This window comes from Pleurodeles waltl, chromosome 10, assembly GCF_031143425.1.
Source record: "Pleurodeles waltl isolate 20211129_DDA chromosome 10, aPleWal1.hap1.20221129, whole genome shotgun sequence".
NCBI lineage: Eukaryota > Metazoa > Chordata > Amphibia > Caudata > Salamandridae > Pleurodeles > Pleurodeles waltl.
The window spans coordinates 13,084,823-13,100,569 of record NC_090449.1 but is presented as its reverse complement, the minus strand read 5'-3'; the positions used below and the strand labels follow the sequence as shown (position 1 = coordinate 13,100,569).

Below are 15,747 nucleotides of genomic sequence, written 5' to 3'. Positions count from 1 at the left end.
TAGGGCTGGGGAGGAGTAGCCTCCCCCAGCCCGTGGAAATGCTTTCATGGGCACAGATGGTGCCCATTTCTGCATAAGCCAGTCTACACCGGTTCAGGGATCCCCCAGCCCTGCTCTGGAGCGAAACTGGACAAAGGAAAGGGGAGTGACCACTCCCCTGACCTGCACCTCCCCTGGGAGGTGCCCAGAGCTCCTCCAGTGTGCTCCAGACCTCTGCCATTTTGGAAACAGAGGTGCTGCTGGCACACTGGACTGCTCTGAGTGGCCAGGGCCAGCAGGTGACGTCAGAGACTCCTTCTGATAGGCTCCTCCAGGTGTTGCTAGCCTATCCTCTCTCCTAAGTAGCCAAACCTCCTTTTCTGGCTATTTAGGGTCTCTGCTTTGGGGAATTCTTTAGATAATGAATGCAAGAGCTCATCAGAGTTCCTCTGCATCTCTCTCTTCACCTTCTGCTAAGGAATTGACTGCTGACCGCGCTGGAAGCCTGCAAAACTGCAATAAAGTAGCAAAGACGACTACTGCGACCTTGTAACGCTGATCCTGCCGCCTTCTCGACTGTTTTCCTGGTGGTGCATGCTGTGGGGGTAGTCTGCCTCCTCTCGTCACTAGAAGCTATGAAGAAATCTCCCGTGGGTCGACTGAATCTTCCCCCTGCAACCGCAGGCACCAAAGAACTGCATCACCGGTCCTCTGGGTCTCCTCTCAGCACGACGAGCGAGGTCCCTTGAACTCAGCAACTCTGTCCAAGTGACTCCCACAGTCCAGTGACTCTTCAGTCCAAGTTTGGTGGAGGTAAGTCCTTGCCTCCCCACGCTAGACTGCATTGCTGGGTACTGCGTGATTTGCAGCTGCTCCGACTCCTGTGCACTCTTCCAGGGTTTCCTTTGTGCACAGCCAAGCCTGGGTCCCCAACACTCTAACCTGCAGTGCACGACCTCCTGAGTTGTCCTCCGGCATCGTGGGACCTTCCTTTGTGACTTTGGGTGAGCTCCGGTTCACTCCACTTTGTAGTGCCTGTTCCGGCACTTCTGCAGGTGCTGCTGGCTTCTGAGTGGGCTCTTTGTCTTGCTGGCACCCCCTCTGTCTCCTCACGCAATTGGCGACATCCTGGTCCCTCCTGGGCCACAGCAGCATCTATAAACCCTAACCGCAACCCTTGCAGCTAGCAAGGCTTGCTTGCGGTCTTTCTGCACGAAAATACCTCTGCAAGCTTATTCACGACGTGGGACATCCATCCTCCAAAGGGGAAGTTTCTAGCCCTCTTTGTTCTTGCAGAATCCACAGCTTCTACCATCCAGTGGCAGCTTCATTGCGCCCACAGCTGGCATTTCCTGGGCATCTTCCCACTCCCGACTTGATCGTGACACTTGGACTTGGTCCCCTTGTTCCACAGGTACTCTCGTCTGGAAATCCATCGTTGTTGCATTGCTGGTGTTGGTCTTTCTTGCAGAATTCCCCTATCACGACTTCTGTGCTCTCTGGGGAACTTAGGTGCACTTTGCCCCCACTTTTCAGGGTCTTGGGGTGGGCTATTTTTCTAACCCTCACTGTTTTCTTACAGTCCCAGCGACCCTCTACGAGCTCACATAGGTTTGGGGTCCATTTGTGGTTCGCATTCCACTTCTAGAGTATATGGTTTGTGTTGCCCCTATCCCTATGTGCTTCCATTGCATTCTATTGTGACTATACATTGTTTGCACTGTTTTCTATTGCTATTACTGCATATTTTGGTATTGTGTACATATATCTTGTGTATATTTGCTATCCTCATACTGAGGGTACTCACTGAGATACTTTTGGCATATTGTCATAAAAATAAAGTACCTTTATTTTTAGTATATTTGTGTATTGTGTTTTCTTATGATATTGTGCATATGACACTAAGTGGTACTGTAGTAGCTTCACACGTCTCCTAGTTCAGCCTAAGCTGCTCTGCTAAGCTACCATTATCTATCAGCCTAAGCTGCTAGACACCCTATACACTAATAAGGGATAACTGGGCCTGGTGCAAGGTGCAAGTACCCCTTGGTACTCACTACAAGCCAGGCCAGCCTCCTACAGGGGGCAATTGTGGGTTATTGGTCAAGGGTCAGCCATAGAAAGGAGCTATTGGGTATCTCCGTGCAATGTGAGTAGTTCCTGTCGATTACTGCGCCACCTTCCCCTATCCTCCCTTCACTATTGTATCTAGTGATGGGGTAATTGGGAGGGAGCACAAACTCCATTAGAGTTTTAGAAATATTGTTGAATCAGGCCTCTGTAAGGACCTGTAGATCAAGACGTTAGTGGGAAACGGTGTCAGCAGATTTCAGCTTGCGCCTCTCTGCTCATCTGCCGCAATGCTGCAGAGCTCAAGTGATTGTTTCGGTGTAAGGAGTGTCCAGGGGTTTGTACAGAATAGAAATAATGCTCCTGTTAGCTACTATCTGCACTGAGGAAGGCTGATGTTTGGTTCTATATCACTGGTTCCCATCCCGTGGTCTGCAGACCCCTGGGGACCCGCAAAGCCTCCTTAGCGGGTCCGTGATTGCTTAGAAAATTAACTACTATTAACAGATTGATAAAGTGCATAGAAATGAAGTGGCTAAATGTACAATTGAAAATGTTAAAACGTACTGTCAATGTCAAGGAATTTGAAATTGGAGGCTAAAAATGAAATAAGTCTCCCCAGATGGAGTCGTGTGAGCAGTGCAGGTGCTTCAAACATAAAACACTATGGATGATGTGTCGCTTCAATTGAATTTTGAAAAGCTCCAACCTTCCTATTAAAATTTTACTTTTTTTTGTTTAATTGTATTTGCAAATTAAATAAACTGTGTTATCATTTATGTGTGTTTGATGAATGCTGGTTTCTGTATTTTTTGTGTATTGTTTTGCTGTTCAAATCATACACAATGTTTTGGCCGGGGTCCCCAACTTCCAGCAATGATTCAGTTGAGGTCTCTGGGTTTTTAGTAGTGACAAAGTGGAGGTACACAGAGGTCAAAAGGTTGGGAACCACTGCTCTATATGACAAGATAGTTGATATCATGTTCTTATAAAGGATAACCACGCAGGTAGGGCTTGGGGGCGCTGCAGTGGGGGGGCAGGTTTGTGTCATTGTCTGCTGCAGGTTACAGAGGTCCACCTGTGAGAGACGTCTTTGGAGTCTTTCTGGATGAAGCTGACGATTGCTCCTAGGTCTTGGGCTCAGGTATGAACACTTGGTGGGAATCCAGATTTTAAGAGAGCAGTGAACATATGGATTAAGTAGGACACTGAGTCGTCTAGTTGGGATCATTTAGAGTTGACGTGATCCAGCAAATGTTTGAGGGCATTCTGTTGTGTAGTGTTGAACAAATGCTGATATCCAGTTTGCATATTCGTCATTCAGTCTGGGTGAGTATTGTTGGTGAAAGGAGGTAAGAGCTGAGGTCCACTGAGGAGGGGTAATTGACTGTGGAAGGCAGTGCAGAACTTCACAGTTTTGGACCACATAACTTGGTCTTCCTCTTGGGCTTGGTTCGGGGGTTTGATGGGGGTGGTAGTGGTCTCTCCTATGGATTCAATGCGGATGGCTGAGAAGGTGCAAGTGGAGCTGATGGTTGGCTGAGTGTAATGGGGGAGGCGGCTGAGTGATGTGGGGATTGATATGATGGAATGTGGGGGGACGGAGTGTTTGTGGGGTCAGTCAGGGGAAGTGTGTGAGAAGTGAAGTGTGTGGATCCTCAAAGATCGGTAAGGAACAGGCAGTAAGGATTTCAAGTCTTGGTTAAAAAACATGTCACTCTTCCTACATTATTGGTCCCTGCTGGTCCATTTTGAAATTGTGCAGCATCCTCAAATCAGATTTATCGGTTTTCTCACCTGGAATGCCATCTATGTCATCCCTGGAAGGGGGAGAGTAAAAACTTATGAATCTAGTGGCATAAGAGCTATTACTCTGGGATTAGAGGTCTTCTGGCCAAAATGTAATGTAGTTCTTTTTCAGAGGTTGGTGAGGGGTGCTACTTTCTGACTTGAGACCCTTACGGGTGATTAGCCGCGCTTTATAAATCCTGATTGATTGATTGACTTAATACTGTCTTCATCCAGACATACAGACATGCCTTTATTTTTTTAATGTTTTGTTTATTGTCTTCCATGCCAGGCAGGGGTCAGGCATGAACTTCAAAGGTCAATGGCGGTGTGCATGTGGATTCTGTGTTGCCAGGGCGCCACCTGGTGGACGTACTGTGTCTCTGCAGACTGCCTGTGGGCTCTGCAGGACTGAACCTGGATTGTGATGTTGGAGGAGCAAGTGGATCGGCTGAAGGACTGCACGACCCACCCACCTCATTACAATACTGTGGCAAATGAAACCCAAGGAAAGCGAGCAGAAATCTCTCTCAAAACCTTCAGACAACAAAAACAGAAATGTATTGTATACTCTGACAATAACATCCATTAGACCCAGGTGTCAACCTTTTCAACATGCAAATGGCGGGCATTTTGAATCTTTCTCCCACTTCCGGTTGGCAAATGATTTAAAATGGCGACATTCCACAGGAAGTAGAGATCAAACAAGAATTGCAAAGGTGACTTCCTGTTGTGTGCTTGCTGTGGCACTCAAGCTGATGAACCTGGTGTCCTGCATCTGGATTCCCAGACACAGCTTTGAATGCAGCCGAACCCCACCCCGCCACACGGGCTGGCTTCTTGGCACATTACCTTTGATCTGATTATTCTCCACTGCCCCTTCCTGCTGCTTTCCTACAATGAAAGAGGGAGCACAAACACAAGACATGAACAACAGACAGAACGAGAGAACGACAAAACACATGCACAGATGTGAGGGGTGAGGGCGGCCATGCCTCCAAGGGGTGGACACAGAGAAACAAGAGGAGGCGGGAAGGCAGCAGGGAGAGATGCAAGCAGACTTGGCGGTCACAGCACTACTACATGGGCACAGTAGCTTAGGTTGGCTGGTATATATGGAAATGAGGTGGTCTCTGCTGAGTCAATGGCTATGAAAGCCGTGGGCCGGTCTTAGACTCAGGCGTATACTCGCACTGCATGTCATCTGGGTCACTCTGACATATGACTCCTACGCTGGTGTCTCAGAAATGTCAGATTAAAAAAAATTCTTCTGATTTCTCGTTTGTACATTTACTGTCTGTGGAGAAGGACAGACACTCCTGACACTTTGGTAATTTATTTATTTGTATTTAAGGCTGTGTTCTGAGTTATGTGTTTCTACTTCAGTCTAAATATCATCACAATGTTTCTTTCTCTTTGAGGCTTCACATCTATAACGCACATTTGTTTTTGCCGGGAGCTTACCTAAGTATTTTTTTGCTAACCCAATCTTGAAATTTTGTGCCAGTTTTCCTAGTTGTCCCACACAGTACCTGAATGGACCTCCATCTTTTTTTCTATGCTCCTCCCATTTTTTGTGAAATGCACATCTCTTATTTTGTCCACAGCAGTGGTTGCAGCCTGAAGTTGAGGTTCAGTGACATACGCTCTGTTTAAAAGGATGAGCATTTCTTTTTTCAAATTGCCATAACTGTCACTTTGGAAAAGCTTCTGTCTGTGTGCAGGTCTCCTGCATGGCAAAAACAGTATGGATACTGGCTGCAGAAGTGAAAGATACATTTGTCCCATTTACATCTAAGATCTACGTGTGACTTTTTATTGTATTTTTTCCTTGTAATCACTGCTGCAGGACCTCTCTCTTTCTATATGAAATATAATGTGAAAATAAAGCGGTAATGTTTGATTGGAGCAAGCTAGCAAACCTAAATTTGCAACATATATAGTAATGGTAATTGTAACTACATTTACATAGTGCTGACTACCCCAAATGAGGCCTTGAGCTGCTTCATGTCGAGTAATATGCTATTGGAGAATCCAAAGTTAGTGGTGGTTTGGTATTTGATTAGTATGCATTATACGGAGCCTAGTCTGAAAATACAGTTAGTCTCAAAGCCTGATTACAACATTTGATGTTCCTGTTACTCATCTGTCATTCTAAAGGACCTGACACACACACAATGCCCAGGATTGAAGCAAATCCCCGGAACCTGCCAACTGGGGACCTCTGTGATGGATAAAGGGGTGCAAATGGACCAGAGCAGCCAGGCCCTGCAGGAGGCCTCAGTCATCACTAGCTCCAGGAAAGTGTCTTCCTTAGAAGCTCAAGGTAATGATTTGGAATGTCCAGATGTGAGGCAGGGGAAAGGTGTGCACAGCTGAGAAAGGGAGTCAACAATTTGGAAGTTTTGTGCATAAAATCTTGAAATTACCTCATTGTCTCAAAACGTGCAACAAAGTGCATCAGTTTGCTGCAAAATTAGGAAGTGGAAGCCGGGGAATTTTGGGAGGATTGTCTAGATCTTATCACAAATTACTGATTGATTGACCCTTGGAAACACTCTTCTTGATCCATAATAACACAAAAGACGTGTACCCTGCTTGGGGACCTTTAATATCAAACTGATGGTTTGCCTCAAACACACAACTTAATCTCGGCCCTGTTCCATCTCGCTTTTCTTTTATCACAGAGGGCTTAATCTGCCCTCCTGATCCTGGAGCTTTCCCATATGACAACATGGTTATGGGCCTGACGTAGATCTTGGTGGGTGGAATACTTCGTCACAAGTGTGATGGATATCTCATCCGCCGTATTATGATCTCCATAGGATATAACGGGATCGCATCGTGGTGGACGGGGTATCCGTCATGTTTGTGACATAGTATTCCCCTCCGCCGAGATCTGAATCAGGCCTTGTCTATGGATGATGTCTGCCCTGCCTTCTCTCTCTGACCCTGTCCAGCCTAAGCAGGACACGATGCTCGTGCACTCCATTCAAGAGGTTTGAGTCTAGGGAGGCCATCACTGATACTTGTAACAGAGAGCTGGCGAGGAGTAGCTGTTCTCTGGAGTTGTCCTAATAAAGCTCTATGTACGTTCCCAAATCTACATGTCTGCGTCTCCACAAAGCCAGTTCTTTAACACCTGTTTATTTTTACATCTCAACATTTTTTGTACAATACAATATGCGCCTGAGCTCTGGATGTACACAGCCTATTGGCTTGCCACCTTTTAGAGTCCTCCATGTCACACAGGAATCTCCAGTTCTAATAACTATGTAAGACCCTTTTGTCCATATTTAAGAGAAAATGCCGGAGTGCCACGCTGCACCAAAATTGGCAGTGCCTCGCTCCGTCATTTTCACAACAGAGAGATGCACCGTATTATTTACCTGTGTTTCCCCCTGCGCCGGCACTAAATTTGCACCCGAGCGCCAACGCAGCCACCCAGGCGCCATGGTGCAAAGATGGCTGCGTTGCGGGGGAGATTGTTTTTGTGTAGGAAGGGACATCTTCCTACACAAAAACAATCTTCAATGGTGATTTACTCTTTCTATGTGCGCTGCTTAATGCAGCACACACAGAAAGAGCAAAAAAGGAGGAGAAATGAAAGCACTTCTCCTCGTTGCGCCATGCTAATGCCAACCCTGGGGTGGCATTAGATTTTGGCACTGCCTCAGGTTTACGAACACCTGTAAATTTGGAGCAGCATGAAAATGCAATGGGTGCTGCTGTGGCACACCCACAGCCACACCCATTGCAGGTCCTTTCCACGCACAGTGCTGCGGCTGAAGGGGCTGTGTTTACAAGGTGGCGTTAAGCCACAAAAAGTGGCTTAATGCCACACTTTAAATACGGTGGCACTAGGGTCTCTTAAATATGCCCCTCCATGACAAATGTCGGTTCTACATCTTGAATTCTCTTTGCTAAAATGTTGGTATCACAACCTGAAATTTACATGTAAAGTGTCCTCATGGAACTAAGCAGTGTGATATCAAAACTATGAATGAGTAAACTCACTTATTAATTCATGGGACTTCTCTTCTGTGGCTGGAGGATCTAGAAGATTCTGAGACGAAGGAAGCTATTGCCTGGGAGAATTACAAGTGACCTGTTAGAACTGCAGATGTCTGAATTTTGGGGACCTCTCTGCAATTTGAAAATGTGGACTGAGGGCTAAGGAGTTAGTCCTAAAGATCTAAGGAATTTACTTCAATAACTTGCAGAAAAATATTGAAATTTGTTCAAAAACCACTTATGAGTTCTAGGGGATACTAGCCAAGCCCCCCCCCCCACAAGAAGGCAGGACATTTGATGCTTCGGATGCACCTTAGATATTTTCACAGCTCAGAATTTTTGGTGGGACATTAGAGGGTATCTTTCAGTTTATCTGACCTCATGGAGCCCAGGCCTGCTAAAGATTGACTTATTCCAGAAAACCTTCTGAATTTGATGTTAAAGCCATTTCAGTGGAAGCAACCACCAGCTCGCATACAGCAATGCAGCCGCTCGCATGCAGCCGGAGTAGTCGTCTAGGTCCCAACCAACCGCTGGACGCAGACTTCTTCATTTTTTACCTTTTTTGCATTTCCTAGAGGATGACATTGAACATTATTTAGTACTAGGGGAGGTTTTTATGTTCTTCATAGTTTTTGATCCCTACAGTTGATTATCTTCATTTTTCTAGCATTTTTCTGAGTAAATATTTGCGTTTTAATTTTCAATTTTAGGATAGGAATGCCAGCCCTCTACCAGTAAACATTTATGCATATATATTTCCGCCAGTTGATATTGTTTTTTTTTACTAAAGTTACAGCCTATTAGAGGTTTGCTCAAAACTTTTTCTTCAAAAAATGTTTACAATTTTCCCTAAAGCAGGCCCATAAAAAGAAAAATTATTATTCTGTATTTTGCTTCTCAACACAATTTCGAGAAATTCATTTATGTAAGAAAATGATAGAACTGTCCTATTTACACAGCGTGTTGTAGGAAGTGAAATTTGTAGAGAAAACACTCCCAGGGTGAGAGTAAGATTTTCATCCAACTTATACTGTTTCTCAGGGCCCTGTTGTTTAATTGGCCAGTAGGTAAGGCGGCTGGCCTATCAGAAACTCGGGAGATCTGAAGTAGGCTGCCGTCACCTCTAGTAGGTCAGTGTTGTAGTCTTTCTTGGCCTATCGCTGTCTCTCCTGCCATCCCCAGTGACCTATCAGAAGCAGCGGCATGTTGATACATCTCCTGGTGATCCAATAGGGAGGCAGGCCGCTGAGGAAGTTTCCTTACAGTTTGGCAGACTTGTGATGGAGTTTCCGGAAGCATCACACCATGTACTTGAGTTTTAGGAGAACCTGTCTAGGAAAAGGACACATTGAAGAGAGGTTTCTTGTGCTCCCAGATCCTCGAGCACAGACTGAGGTCAGGCGGGTCCAGGACCCCCAGAGACACACATACCGTAGGTGAAGCTGGAGTTTATGAATGCGTTAGCAGCAGTGATGGTGTGGGCCGTGCCGGCAGCTTTGGCAGCTAGGAAAGGATGGTGTGAGAAGGAGAGAAGAGGGCGCCATGGATTATTAGTGGAGAAGGGAGGACGAAGAGGAGGGAAGTAGATTTGGTTGGGGTCAAAGCACCCAAGGACAAGAAGCAGAGAGGGGAAATGAAAGTATGGGCGAGTGGAGAAAAGGGTAGAAGAGAAAAAGAAAAAATAACAATGATTAAAATAAATTGTGGGATGGTCATTCAGTGTGCATCAACACGAAAACATGAATAGGCAAAAATACAGAGTACATGACCGAGGGGGAGGAGTTTGCGGAGTTGCTGCAATCCTTGCCCCTACACAGCTAGCTTCCAAAATGTCACTGCTCTCTTACTCCCAAACGCCACCGAGATAGACACCTTCTTGAGAAAGCTTCAGTGCTGACTTAGAGGCCATCAACATGGCTACTGGGAATCCCAACGGGTCTGAGGCAATGCACACACTGGAGATAACTCAATATCTCAGAGCACCCGGGCAGATTTGTCAGAGCCGTCAGCTAGATACATCACAGCCCGAACAGGTACATCAGCATCCTCAAGGAGCTATTTTTCAGATGCCTCAGATCCTTGGATAGATATATCACAGCCCTCCCACAGCTATATCAGAGCTTTCCAATAGATATATCAGAGCCCTCCGATAGATATATCAGAGCCCTTGGATAGATATATTAGAGTCCTTGGATAGATGTATCACAGCCCTCAGTTAGATATACCGGAGTTCTTAGATAGATATATCAGAGTCCTTAGATAGATGCATCAGAGTCTTTGGATAGCTACATCAGAGTCTTAGATACATATATCGCAGCCCTCAGATAGACATACCAGAGCTAGGGGTGGGCGGAATTCACAGAGTTTCACTCCGCAGAATTCTGTGGCGGTACATTAAAACACTCCAGGATTCCACACAGTTCTGCAAGCGGGCGTAAATCACCATGTCGTGCTGCCCGTATTGATTTTTTAGCCCCGGAAGCTTCTTCCACACTGAAAAATCCACACAAATGGAACCACATGGTGTGCCAGAGGGTGCTGCTCTCGATTTGGTTTTGCTGCTGCTCCACTAGATTTTCTAAAGAGCTGCACCTTTCCCAACGCAAACAGTTGCGACCACCTATGTTTGGAAATTCTCACAATGTGCTCTCCTAGCATCAGAAAATGAAGCTGGGGGTGGCAATTCTTGCTTGAACTCTCCAAATTACTGTTGACGAGGCACGAGTGAAAAAAAACATTGGCACGAGTCAGTCAGCAGAATTTGGCCGGAGCTCCACGTTCCATGCGTAATGCAGAGAGGCCAAAGCTCCACCACTTCCACCGGCAGAGCAGAATTTATTGCCCATTTCTAATCAGAGCCCTCAGATAGATATATCAGAGCCGTTTTATATATATATATATATATCAGTGCTCTCTGATAGATCCCCAATAGCCCACAGATAGATATATCAGAGTCCTTGGATAGATATATCAGAGTCCATTGATAAATATAGCTGAGCCCTTGGTTAGATATATCAGAGCCCGCCGATAGATATATTAGAGTCCTTGTAAAATACATCAGAGTCCTCAGATCAATATATCACAGCCGTCAGCCCTCAGATAAATAAACCAGAGCACTCAGATAGACATATTTGAGTCCTTGGCTAGATTTATCAGAGTCTATGGATGAATATATCAGAATCTTCACATAGACACATCAGCGTCCTTGGACAGATATAGCAGAGCCCTTGGATAGATAAATCAGAGTCTTTGGATAGATATATCAGAGCCCTTGGATAGATAAATTAGAGTTTTTGGATAGATAAATCAGAGTCCTCAGATAGCAATATTAGAGCCCTCAGATAGATATATCACCGTCTTGGGATAGTTCTATTAGAGTCCTCAGGTACATATAGCCATTGGATAGATATCTCAGAGCCCAATGGTAGATATATCAAAGTCCTTGGATAGATATACGAGAGCCTATTGATAGATATACCCAAGCCCTTGGATAGATAAATCAGAGTCTTTGGATAGCTATATCAGAGTCCTCAGATAGATATATCAGAGCCCTCAGGTAGATATATTAAAGTGCTCAGATATATATATCACAGTCTTTGGATAGTTCTATTAGAGTCCTCAGATGGGTATATCAGAGCCCTCGGATAGATATATCAGAGCCCTTGGATAGATATATCAGAGTTCTTGGATAGATGTATCACAGCCCTCAGTTAGATATACCGGAGTTCTTAGATAGATATATCAGAGTCCTTAGATAGATACATCAGAGTCTTTGGATAGATATATCAGAGTCTTAGATACATATATCGCAGCCCTCTGATAGACATACCAGAGCTAGGGGTGGGCGGAATTCACAGAGTTTCACTCCGCAGAATTCTGTGGAGGTACATTAAAACACTCCAGGATTCCACACAGTTCTGCGAGCGGGCGTAAATCACCATGTCGTCCTGCCCTCATTGATTTTTTAGCCCCGGAAGCTTCTTCCACACTGAAAAATCCACACAAATGGAACCACATGGTGTGCCAGAGGGTGCTGCTCTCGATTTGGTTTTGCTGCTGCTCGACTAGGTTTTCTAAAGAGCTGCAACTTTCCCAATGCAAACAGTTGCAACCACCTATGTTTGGAAATTCTCACAATGTGCTCTCCTAGCATCAGAAAATGAAGCTGGGGGTGCCAATTCTTGCTTGAACTCTCCAAATTACCGTTGACGAGGCACGAGCGAGAAAAAACATTGGCACGAGTCAGTCAGCAGAATTTGGCCGGAACTCCACATTCCATGCGTAATGCAGAGAGGCCAAAGCTCCACCACCTCCACCGGCAGAGCAGAATTTATTGCCCATTTCTAATCAGAGCCCTCAGATAGATATATCAGAGCCGTTTTATATATATATATATATATATATATATATATATATATATATATATATACATATATATGTATGTATATATATATATATATATATATACATATACATATACACACATATATCAGTGCTCTCTGATCGATCCCCAATAGCCCACATAAAGATATATCAGAGTCCTTGGAAAGATTTATCAGAGTCCATTGATAAATATAGCTGAGCCCTTGGTTAGATATATCAGAGCCCGCCGATAGATATATTAGAGTCCTTGTAAAATACATCAGAGTCCTCAGATCAATATATCACAGCCGTCAGCCCTCAGATAAATAAACCAGAGCACTCAGATAGACATATATGAGTCCTTGGCTAGATTTATCAGAGTCTATGGAGGAATATATCAGAATCTTCCCATAGACACATCAGCGTCCTTGGACAGATATAGCAGAGCCCTTGGATAGATAAATCAGAGTCTTTGGATAGATATATCAGAGCCCTTGGATAGATAAATTAGAGTTTTTGGATAGATAAATCAGAGTCCTCAGATAGATATATCAGAGCCCTCAGATAGCTATATTAGAGCCCTCAGATAGATATATCACTGTCTTGGGATAGTTCTATTAGAGTCCTCAGGTACATATAGCCATTGGATAGATATATCAGAGCCCAACGGTAGATATCTCAGAGTCCTTGGATAGATATATACGAGAGCCTATTGATAGATATAACCAAGCCCTTGGATAGATAAATCAGAGTCTTTGGATAGCTAAATCAGAGCACTCAGATAGATATATCAGAGCCCTTAGATAGATATATTAAAGTGCTCAGATATATATATCACAGTCTTTGGATAGTTCTATTAGAGTCCTCAGATGGGTATATCAGATGCCCTCGGATAGATATATCAGAGCCCTTGGATAGATATATCAGAGTTCTTGGATAGATGTATCACAGCCCTCAGTTAGATATACCGGAGTTCTTAGATAGATATATCAGAGTCCTTCGATAGATATATCAGAGTCTTAGATACATATATTCCAGCCCTCTGATAGACATACCAGAGCTAGGGGTGGGCGGAATTCACAGAGTTTCACTCCGCAGAATTCTGTGGCGGTACATTAAAACACTCCAGGATTCCACACAGTTCTGCGAGCGGGCGTAAATCACCATGTCGTGCTGCCCTCATTGATTTTTTTAGCCACGGAAGCTTCTTCCACGCTGAAAAATCCACACGAATGTAACCACATGGTGTGCCAGAGGGTGCTGCTCTCGATTTGGTTTTGCTGCTGCTCGACTAGATTTTCTAAAGAGCTGCAACTTTCCCAACGCAAACAGTTGCAACCACCTATGTTTGTAAATTCTCACAATGTGCTCTCCTAGCATCAGAAAATGAAGCTGAGGGTGCCAATTCTTGCTTGAACTCTCCAAATTACCGTTGACGAGGCACGAGCGAGAAAAAACATTGGCACAAGTCAGTCAGCAGAATTTGGCCGGAACTCCACGTTCCATGCGTAATGCAGAGAGGCCAAAGCTCCACCACCTCCACTGGCAGAGCAGAATTTATTGCCCATTTCTAATCAGAGCCCTCAGATAGATATATCAGAGCCGTAATATATATATATATATATATATATATATATATATATATATAGGAATATATATATATATATATATATATACATATATCAGTGCTCTCTGATCGATCCCCCATAGCCCACAGATAGATATATCAGAGTCCTTGGATAGATATATCAGAGTCCATTGATAAATATAGCTGAGCCCTTGGTTAGATATATCAGAGCCCGCCGATAGATATATTAGAGTCCTTGTAAAATACATCAGAGTCCTCAGATCAATATATCACAGCCGTCAGCCCTCAGATAAATAAACCAGAGCACTCAGATAGACATATATGAGTCCTTGGCTAGATTTATCAGAGTCTATGGAGGAATATATCAGAATCTTCACATAGACACATCAGCGTCCTTGGACAGATATAGCAGAGCCCTTGGATAGATAAATCAGAGTCTTTGGATAGATATATCAGAGCCCTTGGATAGATACATTAGAGCCCTCAGATAGATATATCACCGTCTTGGGGTAGTTCTATTTGAGTCCTCAGGTACATATAGCCATTGGATAGCTGTATCAGAGTCCAACGGTAGATATATCAGAGTCCTTGGATAGATATACGAGAGCCTAGTGATAGATATATCCAAGTTCTTGGATAGATAAATCAGAGTCTTTGGATAGCTATATCAGAGTCCTCAGATAGATATATCAGAACCCTCAGATAGATATATTAAAGTGCTCAGATATATATATATCACAGTCTTTGGATAGTTCGATTAGAGTCCTCAGATGGGTATATTATAGCCCTTGGATAGATATATCAGAGCCTTCGGATAGCTATATCTTTACCCTCAGATAGATATATATCAGAGCCGTCGGCTAGATATATCAGTGCCCTAAGGTAGATATATCAGAGTCCTTGGATAGATATAGGAGAGCCTATTGATGGATATATCTGAGCCCTAGGACAGATATATGAGTCCTTAGATCGATATATCACAGCCTGCAGATACATATATAACAGCCCTCAGGTAAATATAATAAGAGCCCTCAGATGGATATATCAGTCCCCAGATACACATATCTGAGTCCTTGGATAGATATATCAGAGTTAAAAGATAGATATATCAGAATCCTTAGATAGACACATCTGAGCCCTTGGACAGATATATCAGAGTCCTCAGATAGATATATCAAAGTCCATGGATAGATATATCAGAACCCTCAAATAAATAAATCAGAGTCTTTGGATAGATATATAGGAGTCCTCAGATAGATATATCAGCGCCCTTAGATAGTTACATTAGAGCCCTCAGATATATGTATCAGAGTCTTTGGGTAGTTCTATTAGAGTCCTCAGATAGGTATATCATAGCTCTTAAATTGACATATCAGAGCCCTCGGATAGCTATAACATAGCCCTAAGGGAGATGTATCAGAGCTCTGAGATAGATATGTCAAAGTCCCCAGATAGATATATCAGAGTCCTCGAATTATATATATCAGAGTCCTCGAATTATATATATCAGAGTCCTCGGATAGATATATTAGCGACCTCAGATAGATATATCAGAGTCCTCGAATTATATATATGAGAGCCCTCGGATAGATATATCAGAGACCTTGGATAGATATATGAGAGCCTATTTAGAGATATAGCTGAGCCTTAGGGTAGATATATCAGAGTCTTCGGGTAGATATATCATAGCCCTCAGATAGATATATGAGAGCCCTCGGATAGATATATCAGAGACTTTGGATAGATATATGAGAGCCTATTTATAGATATAGCTGAGCCTTAGGGTAGATATATCAGAGTCTTCGGATAGATATATCATAGCCCTCAGATAGATAGATTAGAGCCCTCGGATAGATGTATTAGAGTCCTCGGATAGATATATCACAGTCTTTGGACAGATATATCAGAGTTCTCAGATATATATATATGAAACGATTTGGGTG

General features: G+C 43.8%; 1 protein-coding gene across 13 annotated transcripts in view; it reads right to left on the bottom strand.

Moving 5' to 3' along the window:
* The window catches only part of ATP2B3 (ATPase plasma membrane Ca2+ transporting 3), a 536,302-nt gene that overhangs the window by 134,756 nt on the left and 385,799 nt on the right, over positions 1 to 15,747 (bottom strand). For 3 of the 13 annotated variants that reach the window (XM_069209393.1, XM_069209394.1, XM_069209388.1), the window contains one exon: positions 9,286 to 9,357. The exons of 6 other annotated variants lie outside the window; for them this stretch is intronic. In XM_069209393.1, the coding sequence (XP_069065494.1) occupies positions 9,286 to 9,357 (72 nt within the window). Of the gene's footprint in view, positions 1 to 4,689; positions 4,732 to 9,285; positions 9,358 to 15,747 lie in introns of all 13 variants that reach the window. 4 more of the 13 variants (XM_069209396.1, XM_069209389.1, XM_069209392.1 and 1 more) reach the window with 2 other exon arrangements.